We start from the raw sequence: 14,459 nt of genomic DNA on the forward strand, positions 1-14,459 counted from the left end.
CTGTTCGGCTGGACTTCTAAGCCGGCTGAAAAGCTGAAACGGCTGATTTGTTGTGAGAGAAAAACACTGTTAGATAACTGATAAGCCGGTTGATAAGCTGAAGCGAACAGGCTGAATGTAACTCTTATGATATATTAGATACCTTCTATGTTTGTAGGAAATTTACGGTAATGGCATGAGGCTTTAATTATTATACGTGCCGTTTGATTCCGCACCAGTGGGAATGAACCTAGCGCATCCGTGTGCTTTGCACTGCACGTATGAGTCGATGCAGTACTGTTTAGAACTATATTTTTTTCCGACTTCCAAGGCATCTATCGGTTTTTTTCCTAAAATGGTTAAAGGATTTGGATCACTGGATAAAATTATACATTTTGGGTTCATCTGTATTCTATCTAGGCATTTTACCCTCCTCCCACACCAAAAATTTGGACCCTTGGATACAAATCCAACGGCTCCTTTTCGAATTTGTGAACATGCACGTAAAGTAATTAACACCCTTTGGAAGTATGGCCAAATCCGGCTAGTTTAGTGGAGTTCAACATTTCAATTTTTAGTGAAGGGCCATCTCTCAGAAATTACAGCAGCAAAAATACAGTAGCTCTAATATGTAAATTTAACTGAACTAGTAAAATTCCTTATTTTTTCTCTCCCTCTACCTTTTTGCGTGCTACTCATGAAGAAGGGAAAGGAAAAAAAAATCGGGTACAAAGAGAACACAAAATGCCCCGGCATCCTATAGCAATTCCAGCATGTATATGGCCCATAAAAAAAATCCATGTATATGGAAAAAAACTGAGCCCACTTGAATTAATGCCAGCTAGCTGTTAGGTATATGTGTGTTTCTTTCGAGTGTGTGTCGTTGTCAAGCAACTCAAGATGTCCATGAACGATACACCCCAAGCAGCACTCCGTTGATTTTATACTACGAGCCAGCCAAGTCTTATCTTAACCCACCGAGCTAGGGATGGAACAATGGCATGGAAGAATGGCACGTACCAACAGATGATGTCCACATCACGTGATGGAGACCGGCCTCTTGCTAGCTACAAGAATATCAGTGACTATACTAGTTAAATTAGTTGGTCCTGAAATTTGTCGAGCACTCCCTCCGTCCACCTTCAATCCCACAAATAGTTTCGGACCATCATATTACTTTTTTAACTCAGTTAACGAATTAGTCGTTTACTCCCCTCAATACCCGAGTCAGCCTAGCTAAATAAGGTCATATTTGATTTCATGGGATTAAAGTTTAGTCCCTTCTTCTTTTTTTCTTTTTGCCTCTTTTAGTCCTAAACTTCCAAACAGAGTGACTAAACGGAGGACTAAAGGGATTAGTCCTCTAGTCCCTTGGGGGTGACTAAAGGGGACTAAAAGTCTAAGAGAACAGCCTTGCCCCTCATTATTGCAGCTTGAGGTATTTTGGTCTTTGTTCATCTTCTTTAATGGCCTTTAATCCCTAGAACCAAACAGGCACTAAGGCCCTGTTTGGGAGGAAGGGGCTAAATTTTAGCAAGTGCTAAATTTTAGCAATGTGAGGTGTTTGGGAGGGGAGCTAAACTTTAGCACTTTGGTTGCCAAAAGACTCTTTTACCCCTCATTTAACTCATCTCCTTTACCCCTCAACTGCTCACGGCGCTCGTGCTTGCGCACGCGGCGGCCGCAAGGTCACCACGGAGACGACCGGAGCGCAACAAGCGGCTGGGCCTCCTCAAGGTCATCGTCAACTCCGGCATCGGCAAGCACACCTACTGCCCCGCGCAACATCCTCAAGGGCCGCGAGGACGCCGACGCGCTCGAGGAGATGGATGACTTCTTCGCCGACGCCGTAGCCGCCGTCCTCTCCAGGACCGGCGTCCCCGCGCGTGACGTCGACCTCGTCGTCCTTAATGTGGGCTCCTTCTCCCTAGAGCCGTCTGCCTCTTCCGCTGTGGCGGCGCCGCCGCGCTGCTCACCAACGACCCCGGCACCACGGGCCCACCGGCGGGGCTACCTGTGAAGCGTCCCCACATAAGTAGAGACTAAATGTGATAAAAATATCAGTCCCAGGAGGCTGATAACACATTTATTCGATAGATAATTCAGTTACCGTACAACTCCCGAGGGAGTGGGCGTGAAAGCCATGCAGCGATAAGAAGTAAATAAACAACAGCAGCTAACCAAGCGACTACCAAAAGACAGCACTCGGGACTACACGGCAGCAGTAGCATCTTGGAAAGGCCAACACCACAGGCAGCGTTGGGTGCGGACACAACCTCTACTCAAGGTCTTCGGCGATGAAGTCCGGGTCTTCCTCTATAGCAACGAAGCAAGGGTGAGTACAGACGTACTCAACAAGTCCAACCCCATCCACGGAGGGGGATACAAGCAAGTATATGCACAGGATATAACAAGGATAGGCTGGAGTTTATTTGCGGTAAAGCTAAATTTTCAACACATGCATAGGCTCGTTTTCAAACAGACTTTCGTAAAATTTTTCTTTAGTAACCGAAACATTAAGTGGGGTTGATCCTACCCAATAGGATCCAAGTTTTATCGCTATCGGACTCCCCGTCCGCCATAGCTCACGGCACAACTGCCGGACACTTCCAAAATCCAACACACACGCACACGTGATCATCTATGCCCAAGTGCTAGTTATGTGACCAAGCCGTAACTCGTCCAATATCGTGGACACGGCTACCCGGATAGGTTTTGACTCTGCAGAGGTTGTACACTTTTCCCACAAGTAGGGTACCGCAGCACGATCACCTTAGTGCCGGTGCGGATCCTAACAAAGCCATTACCCACCTTAGCTGAGACTGGCTAGTCCTCACGGAAGCACCCAAGGGGTTCACGGCTCGTCCACGATACCGTAACCGGGACCTACGTCACCAAGATCTTACTCCTTTTCCATGGGCTCCCGTTGCTCACCAGCACCCCTAAAGACTAACAGTTCAGCTAGTGGGATCTATGCTAAGCCGTTGCCCATACAACGGTCGAGTGGTTGCACGATGGTTGAATTAGGCAAGATGACACATCAACTCGGTCCTTAACCACGACAAGATGGATATCTCCCGACATTGCTCAACCACCAAGGTACGAGCACAACACCCTGGCATCCCACACAAGGAATACCCATCCATCATGTCTACACATCCTTTTCCTTTAAACCCGGAAAGCCATTTTCCTTACTTGCACACACACACATATTGATTTTCCGAATACATCATTGTAGTAGTGATTGTGTTTAGGTAGCAATTTCCTAAGCATTCTAGCGGTGGCTATCGAACGAAATAATATGCACTTTGTAAAACAGGCCAATAGGTTGTGTTCGAAAAACTAGGTATTAAGTATGTATCAAAGGGTGAGATTGGACTTGCCGTCTTTAAAGCCTTCCGGGAGTTCCGGCTCGTATTGCTGGTCCTCGGGCTCGGGCTCGCGGTCAAACTCCTCCTCGGGCTCCTCCTCGAGCAATCCGCGATCTACGGCACACACAAACGGACACACAAATAAATAAAAGAAAGAACGGTTTTTAACCGTGAGCTCCGAACAGAAAACATGAACGGAAAATAGGTAGAAAGATCATTTTTGGGAAATTTGGATAAAGATTGGTGGAAGTATTCTGGAGGATGACGTGGTAAAATTTGGGATTAATTGGAGGAAGTTTGGCGCATAAAATGACGGGTTAAACATGAATTAGGGGCTTCTACGGAGGTTTAGGACTGATTTATAATAAACCAGGGACCTATTTGTAAATACTTTCGGAGGTGGAGGGGTCGATCTATGAAACAGCCTTTGAGAGAGGTGGAAGGACCGTTCCGCGAATAAGAAGAAAGAGGGGGTCAGATCGGAATTTTGGGGAATCTTTACTCTTCTTCTTCCAGGAAGAGAGAGAGGAAGTGAGGGGTGGGGGGTGCGGCGGCGGCCGGCCGGCCGGGCTTCACCGGCGGCAAGCCAAGGGCCGGGGGGTGGTGGAGGAAGGGGTGGAGACCCCATTTTGCCTCCCTTACCGTGGGTGGCGGCAATGGGAGAGGGGCGGCCGGTGGTAGTCGGGTGGCGGCGGCCTTCGGGCAGCGACTTGCCGGTGGCGGCGGCGGCCGAGAGCAGAGGGAGCGGTGGGTGGCGGTGTTTGGGTGTGGAGGAGGTGGCCGAGGCGCCCCTCCTTTTATAGGTCGGCGGTGGCGTGCTAACCGGCGGGAAGGGTGGGGGTCCGGGTCCGGCGGCGTACGGCGGAGGTAGGGGCCGGACAGGCCGGGCCGGCGGCGTGGGCGCTGGGTGGAGTCATCGCGGCGGTCGGCACGGCAAGGGGCGGGTCCGGCGGCATGCGGGAGGTGGGGGTCCGGTGGTGGCGCGTCGGGCGGAGTGGCCGGCGGGCCAGACCGTCCGGGGAGCCGGCGCCGGGCGGCGGCACGTGGCCCGGGTGCGGGCCTAAGGCGGCCGGGCGGCGTGGGCACTGACGAGAGTAATGGCGCCGGGCCGGATGGAGGAGTGGCGCCAGTGGAAGTGGCGCCGGGTTCCAGGGAGAAGAAAGGAGGAGAGAGAAGAGGAAGGAAGAAGAAAGAAGAAGGAGGAAGAAAGGAAGAAGGAAAAAGAAAAGGAAAAGGGGAGGGGAAAAAGAGAAAGAAAAAGAGAGGGACCGGCGGCGATTACGGCACGCGGTCGGAGCACGCGCGCGGCGTCTGACAACGGCACACGGCGGAAGATCCGGGCACGGATAAAGAGATAGGGGTCGGCATGGGGGTCGGGACGGCGAAATCGCCGGGGAGATTTTCGATTTCCGGGAGCTCAACGGTAAAAAGGTTTTAAAGACGATTTTTAACGGGTGATTTTAGTTGGTGATTTCTGCGGATGTTACAGCCTGGACCACGGAGTATGCGGCGGGGCGGCGGGCACCGGAGGATTAGGCGGGGCTGCGCCGTCGCGGCGGATACAGTGGGGATCAGCGGAGGCGGCGGGGCCTGGCGGAGAGGAGGCCATCTTGGGCGGGAGGCGGCGGGACCTGGCGGAGGGGAGGCCGGCTTGGGCGGGAGGCGGCGGGGCCTGGCGGAGGGGAGGCTGGCTTGGGTGGAGGCGGTTTGGGTGGGAGGTGGCAGGGCCCGGCAGAGGGGAGATCCGGCGGGAGCTTAGGCGGAGGCGGCATGGAGGAGAGAGAGGGAAGGGGGCAGGGGTGGAAATTGGTTCAGGGGACCACTTTTAATCCTCTTTAGTTCATTTTAGCACCCCTTGGAGGGGCTAATAGATCTGAGCCCTCCTGTTTGGGAGGAAGGGGCTAAAATGTGGCTAAAATAGGGGGGCTAAAGTTTAGCCCCCCTCCCAAACACCCCCTAAGAAAGGCTAATAAAGACTAATAGGTCCGACAATTACTGCAAGCGTGCATGCATAATTAATTCTACTCGATAATCCATCTGATTAATAAGAGTTATTAGGATCTTGTCTAAAATTTTCTAAACGACAGTCTTTATGAAACGGAGGAGTGATAAACTTGGGAGTGTTTTTTGTTGGTTAAATATTTGTAGATCCCATTCGACTTTTGCCGTGAACGATCATAAACCCCTAATCTGGATACCAGCAATTAAAGGGACGTTTGGTTCCTTTGCTTATTTTTAACACCTGTCATATCGAATGTTTAGATACTAATTAGGAGTATTAAACGTAGACTATTTACAAAACCCATTACACAGATGGAGGTTAAACGGCGAGACGAATCTATTAAACCTAATTAGTTCATGATTTGATAATGTGCTGCTACAGTAACCATTTGCTAATGATGGATTAATTAAGCTTAATAGATTCGCCTCACCGTTTAGCCTCCATCTATACGATTAGTTTTATAATTAACTCATGTTTAGTTCTTCTAATTAACCTTCGAATATTCGATATTACATGGACTAAACTTTTAGCTCGAAAGCTAAAGCCCCCTAAGCATCGGTGAGTACGACGTCTACTGGTGTACATTAATTAGTGTTCCAGAATGAGGTGACCCCGTTAGGCCGTTTACTTGATTAGGTATTTAATTTGTCTTGGGCCGATCGAAATTAACTTACAGTCGTGCAGGCATAGCCGCATAGGTCACCAGAATCATTCCAGAATGAGAGTGACAAGTCGATATAAATCATTGTTTTCCAGGCAACGTCTGCTTCGGGTAACATTCATTCTAGTCCCAAGCATACGTCCACGAACATGAGGCTGGGTTTGCTTTCGGTCCTTGTCCTGGTGGAGCATTCTAATCTGCATTTGAGTTCTAGACATATCCGGCTAGGCGGGTACTCGTATTTTTTTTTTCAGATTCTTTTTCATAATATAAAATAGAACATGCACACGTCGATACATTCAGTTTTGATAGGATTTATGCAGATTTCAGACCCTAGTACAAGCTGAAGACAAATTCAACAAATAATATGGCATACAGACAAAAGAGCAGCTGTCAAGAAACTGTCTGAGGTATTCTGGAGTTACAATGACTGCAAAAGCCGTGACCATAACTTCTCTCGTGACATTCCAAAATGCTGCAAGAGATTATTTGCTTTAAAGCAGCTCTTGCTGTATACGCCATCCACGAGTTTATGGTGGTGGTGGTGGTTGGGGGCCTGGCCAGATCATTTTAGTCTGCCTTCGCCATCTGAAGGTCCATGCAGCCATGCAGGGGTAGGAAGAACAGTCGAACATTTCTGTATTAATCGCACCCTGCAGGTTGGAGTTGTGTGCTAGTAGTAGGGCAACTGCAATCTTCATATGCTCAAAACATGTCAATTGAGAAGTTTGCGCACCAAATGAATTAGTTAAAAACAATTAACACACCTTTGATGCCATATCGTTTAACAGAAAAGGGTGCGAATCCCAAGGTTGACTGAAGCAGGCAAGGTTAGTGCATGGGGATTTATTCTCCTTCAGATCCCTCGGTTCCTGTTATACAGATATATGTAATGCTCCAGACACAGATCGTCAAAACATAAGAAGAAAAAAAAATCGAGATAATTGTTAAATGATTCAAAACACAGCCACACTCTCTTACCGCTGTTAACCCATTCAAGCCATTTGATGATATAACTAGATGCAAGGAGTTACCGGTGGAGTCTCTTGTAGGATGAGCAAGATGCGATACCAGTCAATACTTGACAAAAACTTTGGGCACTTATATTAGTTGGAATGCAACCAAGCTCATGGGTCATTCTGCGGTACATATAGCTCTGGTAACATCTCAACAGGAGTACGAGTTGACAACTCAAGCTAATCATATGGTGGACTCTATGAATGCTTGTCCTTGAGGTACCAACATAGTGGTGGCACAATTCTGATATACTGTTGCAATTCTAAAACCTGTGGCTTTAGGTAGCAGTGCTACTCTAAAACCTGCTATTTGGAATTTGGATACCCTGTTGCAACCATAATTGTTTAGATAGCTTTATAATTATAATCATGCCCTTCTTTGAGATGGTTGCTGCTAGAAAATTCTGATATTAGTTAGTGCCAGCATCTAAGCCAGCTGGAATGGAGAAAAAAGGTATCAGACTATCAGTGATTCAGTTCTCATATAAAGAAAGACTAGCCATAGCATTATACATAAAGGCCACTCCAGTCTTTTTCGATCTTCTTAACACCCGTCTTTAGGTACCTCAGATACGTAACAAAATTCATGCTCAGGGATGGTGGGTAGATGAGGTAAGAAAAATTCATGTGTTTTTGGACCTTCTAAGACCAGTAAGTTTGTATTGAAGTTACTGTCGCTTGGGAAAATTGAAAATTCAGATGTTGAAGTCCCCAGTAACACCTGATTCTCGGTTAGTACAAATTTAATGAAAATCTGGCCTGCACATCTCAGATTTGATGGCTAAAAACCTCGGGTGTCACCACTCGAGTATTGAAGGCCTGTTGCATCTATCTATTCGGCAAGCTCTTTTCTGTTAGAGAAGAAGGGAAAAATGGACTACTATATTCCACTCAGTCTAGGGTTACAAGTATACAAAGTATGGGCCAAACGGGCCATAAGGCCAACATGGGCCAGAAAGGGAGAACATAAGAAGTCTGCACATATTAACACATTTCCACTTGAGAATTGAAAATTAAAGCTTACTTTCACTATATCTAAAGTTGTCAAGGAACTTACAGCAGGAACATATCTAGCACGATGGCAGTTACAATATTGTGGAGTGCTCAGTTACAATATTGTGGAGTGCTTATAGATGATTGAAAATTTGTATATAAGCAGTAAATTCGTTTTCTGCAGTACCTTGGAGAGTGCCAAATTGTACTCACAAAAAGACTATTGCTTTTTCCAGTTTTCTCATCTGATGAAAATATTGCAGGTCTCTATGCTATGTTAGTGCAGGTGTCCACATCCAATGTATGCACCCTGAAACATGAAATGTATTAATACAATACATGTGAAAAGTTCAAAATATTCGATGCTGGAAGCTACTAAAATTTTTGTTGACTAGATCTCTAGAACAGTTCAACTGCCATTTTAAAGTTGCAAACAAAGTTGAATTTGTTTCATGTGCAGATGAAAGTGTGCAAATCTGAACATTCCAGATGCGCATATACCAAGTTACCAACAATATAATTGCAACTTGTTTCATTTTATATCAAATGAAAGAGTGAATCTTGCAAGTTAAGGATGGATAGAGATGTTGTAGATACACAAACATGTATCCCCATAAAAAAAAAGATACACAAACATGTAAACAATTACTGACAGTAAAATTGAAAGTAGTTTCAAAAAGGTATACCATAATAGGGGAAAATAGAAGTCATTGCAGAAAAGTGCAAGGATACCAACATCTGATTATGTTTTTATAGATGTCCTCTGTGTTGCATGCAGTCCACCAGGTTTCCACTGCACCAAAATTTTGCTAGACTGTCCTTCCACGGAATTTGTATTTTGACAATCTAGAACAAACTAGGTGCTACAAGGACGGTGAACCAATGAGTGCAAATATGCTGAAAACAACTTCGAACACACCTAAATAAGTTCCATCAGCATGATCATAAAGATAGGAAATTTGGAATTCTTACTTCTTTGAACAATCTTATTCCACTTGACCAACAAATTGTGGATATTTGCTAGACATAGTAGTCCAGAATGCAGTTACCATTCGTTCTTCTCTTCATCTTTATTCCTATAATCACCAGTATAGTAGGCATCAGAAATAAATCTTTCACCGTTGGCCACTGAACGGAGGTCCTCTGCCAGGTGCAGTTTTTTAGCTTCGGAGAGGCCTTCAAAGAATTCATGCAACAAGTCCTTGTCAGGAGCCAAGCACCTAGCAAGCATATCCTTCAAGACATCAAGTGCTCCCTCAAAATCCTTGTTCTTGCAGAAAGTGGATACAACCATATTATACGCGTCGTAATTCGGATGGAAGCCACTTTTCTTCATTGCATTCAACACATCCAGCGCTTGCTCCGAGTTCTGCCTCTTACACTGCCCAACAATCAGCGACATGAAAGTTGACGCATTCGGCTCAAGCTTGGCCCTGCAAAGCTTTTGAACCAAACGCCCAGCCTTCTTCACCTTTCCTTCATTGCATAGCCCAAGAATGAGTGCATTATATGTCACCATATCAACCCCCACTCCGGCCTTCACCATCTCCTCATGCACCCTTGATGCCGCCTCGTTATCGCCAATCTTCACATACCCATGAATCAGCGTGTTGAACGTGACTGTGTTTGGCGCCAGCCCATTTGCCCTCATCTCGGACACCAACCGGTTTGCCTGCTGCATGGTTCCCTTCTTGCACAGCCCGTGCAAGATGGCGTTGTACGTCACCTCATTCGGTGTAAGCCCCTCCTGCTCCATCCTCTTCTTCAGCCTCAATGCGGGCTCCATTCCTCCGTCGTCCCTGCAGTACGCGGCAATTAGCGTGTTGAAACTGGCCGCCGTTCTGCTAATCCCCCAGTCGGACATTTCATCGAGCACCTGGGCCGCCTCCGCGACCCGCCCCAGGGCGCAGTGTGCTCGCATCACCATGTTGGCCGTGTACACGTTGGGCGACATTCGGCAACGGCGCATCTCCCGGAAGAAAGAGACGGTGATCTCGGGGCGCCGCAGCCGGAGCGCGGCCGAGATGAAGACGTTGCAGGAGAGAACGGTCGGTAGCAGGCCGTGCGCGCGCATGGCGCGGTAGGCGAGCGTGGCCCGGGAAAGCTTCTTGTCCCGCGCGCATGAGGAGAAGAGGACGTCGAGGGCCGGTACTGCGGCGGCGCGCTGCGCCCCAGCGGCGAGGCGGGCGGTGAGGAGGACGTGTTGCAGGAGGTCCGGGAAGGCGTGCGGCGTGACGGAGGGGAGCACGGAGGCGAGGAGCTCGGCGCAGCGCCGCGGCGGGAGGGAGTGAAGCAGGACTGCGAGCGGGAGCGGCGGAGGAGGCGAAGGGATGAGGGCGGCGAGGAGGCCGTGAGGGATCGCCTTGGCAAGCAGCGGGCCGAGGAGGAGGATGAGGTGGGTGAGGCGGAGCGGGGTGAGGCCCGGGAGGAAGCGGGAGAGCGAGGCGGCGGCGGGGGTCGGTGAGGCAGAGATGTGGGAGCGGAGCGCTGCCACGAAGAGGTGGTCCTCACCGGCGAGGGGCGGGAGGGTGAAATGCGGCAGCGGCAGCGCGCGCGGCGGCGCCATTGTTGGCTGACTCCAGGGGGCACTCTGAAGTCTGAAGACTCTTCAGTGAAGAGTGAGTCCCCCCAAAAAAAAAGTCTGAAGAGTGAAACCAAACGCTTCTCTGTTGACGCCAGAGAAAACCATTCAAATGCCTTCAAACTCGCAAGTTCAAAATTGCTTGGCCTAAGAGGAACCTTTTGTGTAACTTGGTTGGGTGGCAAACTCGCAAGTTCATTTCGTAAATTCATAATTTGTGTGCTACGTTTTGTGTTCGAAACAGGTGAGATTTCGGGTGCCTCTTGAAAAAAAAAGTACTTCATTTTAAATTGCGGGTCGTTTTAATTTTTTCTAGATACATCGATTTTTCTATAGTTTAGATATAGTTTATATCTAAGTGCATAGCAAAAATTATATATTTGATAAAAAAGCTAAAACAATAAAACGACCTAAGAGAGTAGATTATATTCAGACTCTTAAGGTTACCAACTCATCCTTCAAAAATCCCATATACATCAAATATCTTCCACTTAAGATATAAGAAAGTCGTAAAAATTAGGGAAACTCAAGTATAATACTGGAAATCAGTCCAAAGATTATAAAGATATAATAAAACAGCAGAAAACAAAGGAGTTGAAACATTGGTTCTTTGAAAAATCTAGAAGCCCAAAAAATCTTATACAATTGTAGCACCCGCCCAGTGCCACCTGGTGAACAATAATTGAAGTTGAACAATGTTATAGCTACTCCACGAATTACCACAAGAATCCTGGAGATGCTGAACATCTTATTTATCTCCTTATTACAAAATCAACTTGTAAAAGAATCCACTGGAGACCTTAGGAAGAAATGTGTAAATATCACATCGGGATACTTGAACACATGAGTATTTCGAATTAGCAAAAGGATCGCATAATTCTGAACGAAGTTAGAGAGAATCCATGTCCATTAAACAAGCACATGGCACCAAATTCAATGGCAGAGCGATCACACCCGTGCTAAACTTTAGCACCTGTCACATCGGATGTTTGGATACTAATTAGGAGTATTAAACATAGTTTAATTACAAAACTAATTGCACAGATGGAGTCTAATTCGCGAGACGAATCTATTAAGCCTAATTAGTCCATGATTTAGCAATGTGGTGCTATTAGCATCCGAACATCCGATGTGACAGGTGCTAAAGTTTAGCACGGGGTATCCAAACACCCCCTTAACGGTACAAGTAGCCATTGCATGGACAGTAACTCATAACAGCTAACATAAGCCCACACTGTCAGATCTTATCAACTTAGTCCAGAAATCAATCAGAAAATTCAGATAAGGAGGCTTTGTACCATCTCCCCAGTGGTTTTGGTGACCTGAAAAGTTTGCAAGAGAAACAATAAGAGAAGGGAAACCTAGAAACAGACAACCTTCAGAACACATTAAACTGACTTAAACCGGGTGGGATGTGAAGCCAATCTTTCATGGCTGCGTTCACAGTTTCGGCCGAAGCAGAGAATCCTGTCCGCGACTTGATTCCATTGTACACTCCAATAACTCTGCCATCAAAGATGAGGGGGCCTCCGAAGCAACCTGAAGTCCCCACGCAAGTGTGATGAACAACTCCATTTGTCTCCTGTGGGGGCGCACTTCAAAACCAAGCACAAAGCATCAGAACAAATCACCGTGCACGTCAGTTGAAGTGTATAGCATACACGAACAGGGAACGAAAACTCACGAAATGTTTCCAGGAAGCACTCCAGGATCCAGGAAAACAAGTGCATAGGTACTGAAGAACGCCAGGAGAACCACATCGCCCCGATCCGGCACATTGCTGCAATCGCAGAACTCCAGAGCAGGGTAGGCCCTGGGCATCCCCACGACGCGGATCAGCATGAGGTCCCTCGCGTCGTCCAGGCGCATCACCTCGGCGTCCAGCTCCAGATGCTGGCCGGAGAGCCTAGCGTGCATGGTGTGCTTGGCAGGGTCGAAGTGCCGGAAGACGTGACGGCATGCCATCACGAGGCACCTGCTCCCCGACGACCGGATGATGAAGCCGGAGCCGATGGCGGAGAGCTTGGTTGGGGACTCCCTCTCTTTGGTCAGAATGGTGACCACACTGTCGTGATGCTCCGCGAATGTTGTTCGAGCCAAAACCTCCAAGTTGGTCGGAGGCCACATTGTCAGCACCCGGAACCAACCTGAGACAGAAATTCAGACGATGAGATATTTCTTCTTATTCTTTCTCTTTTTTCTGAAGACCATTGAAATATTACTGTGACCGTGGTGTGCGCTTTGTTCAATCCTTAGGGAAATCAATCTTGAAAAACAATTTCTTTTTTGAGATTTTTCTCTCCTGACAAAGTCCATGAAAATTCAATGTACGCATCTCTTTTTTTCAAGAAAGAAAGAAAGACACCCTAGATCACCGCCGGTGCCTAACGACATCTCCGGCGAGACCCGAACATAGCCACCCTGGTTGGGGCGAACCCACGCGCCCTGGTCCTCTTCCCATTAAGGCAGGGCCGCCGTAGCCGGTCGGCGGCGGCGCACAGTGCCTCCGGCGAAGCATTGAGCGGCGAGCACTAATAAACCCACATTGATGATTGACCGGCTTGCGCTTACCTGAGGAAAGAAGAGAAGGGAAGGGAACGAGGTCTCCTTGCCGCCGATTGCTCGTCACGAGCCAGCAGGTTGCCCTCTCTCCGGCGGCTGCTTCGTCTCCTTCCTGCCGGCTTCTCTCTCTCTCTCCCTCCAATAATGCATCTCCTCCTGATTCCTGAACTCCAACCCTCCCAATATTCCACGTGTTTGCTGTGTTTGCTGCGGGGCCCACTGTACTTTGAAATTTCACTGGGTGCTTTCGAAATCTAACTTTTCAGAGCAACTCTAAAAGTCTGCTAATCTTACCCCCAATATCCTTTTTAGTGAGAAAAAGAGAAAAAATGAACTCCAACGGTCCACCCAAACCTTTCCCAATTTTTAGCGACGCTAAAAAGCAGCTTGCCACCGCGTATATTTTAGCGTTGACATTCCTCCCCCAATCCTGATTCCCGCACGCCCGCGCGTCCCTTCTGATGGGCCCAATACGATGACGTGGCCTGTTTTGAAATATTAGGAGCAATTTATTAGCGATCTGCTGTGGATTGATATGTTTTTGAGGAAATTTTTTTTTGAAAAACCTCGAATATATAATTTTAGGGAAGAATTTTTTAGGGTACTCTTAGAGTTACTGGCTATTGTGTTCTAACTAGTAGTTTCGAAGTGGAATATCCATTTAGCTAAGGCTACATTGCTAAGTATCAACCCTTAGATTAGACGATTCGCGGGTCCACCAAAAGATCATCTTATGAACAGGCTGCTTTCATTTCTTAACATCTACGGTTGAGTTACCGTGAGATCCGCCTTGGCAGGGATTATATTGAATCCAAGCTAGCCGTAGCATTCAGCGGGCTGCCCAATTGCCCGTCCCCTTCTCAACATTATGGTTCAACAATGTAAAAAGGCACTCAACACATTTGATTCCCATGTAGAATCATGGAATCATTCAACATGTTCATAACCGAACCACGAAATGAACATTTATGTCAAACCATGGGAAATCTTAGGAAGAAATGCGGAAATATTACAAGGGAATGCTAAAACAGAACATTTCGAATCAGCTGAGGACAGATAATTCTGAACGGAGTCAGACAGTACTCAACTCTAGCAATATCCATATCCATGGAAGGAACACCAAGACCCGATAGAGACTAGAGTCCAAGCCTAACTAACAGTACAACTAGCCATCAATTACATAGAATTGACTTTGAGTATAGCAGCCGTAACTCCTTAACTCCCAAGATAAGCTGTCGCAGTCAGATCTCATCGACTTAGTCCAGAAAACAATCAGAAATTCAGATGGGGAGGC

The 14,459-nt window shown here is 47.3% G+C and overlaps 2 protein-coding genes across 8 annotated transcripts; both read right to left on the reverse strand.

Moving 5' to 3' along the window:
* Positions 1-6,357: 6,357 nt before the first annotated feature.
* LOC101775660 (pentatricopeptide repeat-containing protein At4g26680, mitochondrial) lies at positions 6,358-10,683 on the reverse strand. Of its 7 annotated transcripts, none has more exons than XM_022822754.1 (4): positions 8,995-10,683; positions 8,709-8,885; positions 6,781-8,332; positions 6,358-6,708 (listed from the first exon to the last, which is right to left on the reverse strand). In XM_022822754.1, exon 1 carries the CDS (start codon positions 10,586-10,588, stop codon positions 9,068-9,070), a length of 1,521 nt encoding a protein of 506 aa, XP_022678489.1. In that variant the 5' UTR covers positions 10,589-10,683; the 3' UTR covers positions 6,358-6,708; positions 6,781-8,332; positions 8,709-8,885; positions 8,995-9,067. The 7 variants fall into 7 exon arrangements, with proteins under 7 accessions (XP_022678489.1, XP_022678492.1, XP_012704324.1 ...); XM_022822757.1 differs by having other exon boundaries at positions 6,358-6,701; positions 6,781-6,885; positions 8,210-8,332; positions 8,709-10,682; XM_012848870.2 differs by having other exon boundaries at positions 6,781-6,885; positions 8,210-8,332; positions 8,709-10,682.
* Positions 10,684-11,480: 797 nt separating this feature from the next.
* On the reverse strand, positions 11,481-13,295 carry LOC101776066. The gene is made up of 4 exons (XM_004983186.3): positions 13,175-13,295; positions 12,288-12,750; positions 12,002-12,198; positions 11,481-11,925 (listed from the first exon to the last, which is right to left on the reverse strand). The coding sequence occupies exons 2-4, from the start codon at positions 12,728-12,730 to the stop codon at positions 11,822-11,824; spliced, it is 744 nt and encodes a 247-aa protein (XP_004983243.1). The 5' UTR covers positions 12,731-12,750; positions 13,175-13,295; the 3' UTR covers positions 11,481-11,821.
* Between the last annotated feature and the right edge of the window lie 1,164 nt (positions 13,296-14,459).

The sequence above is a fragment of the Setaria italica genome, chromosome IX (genome assembly GCF_000263155.2).
Source record: "Setaria italica strain Yugu1 chromosome IX, Setaria_italica_v2.0, whole genome shotgun sequence".
Classification (NCBI taxonomy): domain Eukaryota; kingdom Viridiplantae; phylum Streptophyta; class Magnoliopsida; order Poales; family Poaceae; genus Setaria; species Setaria italica.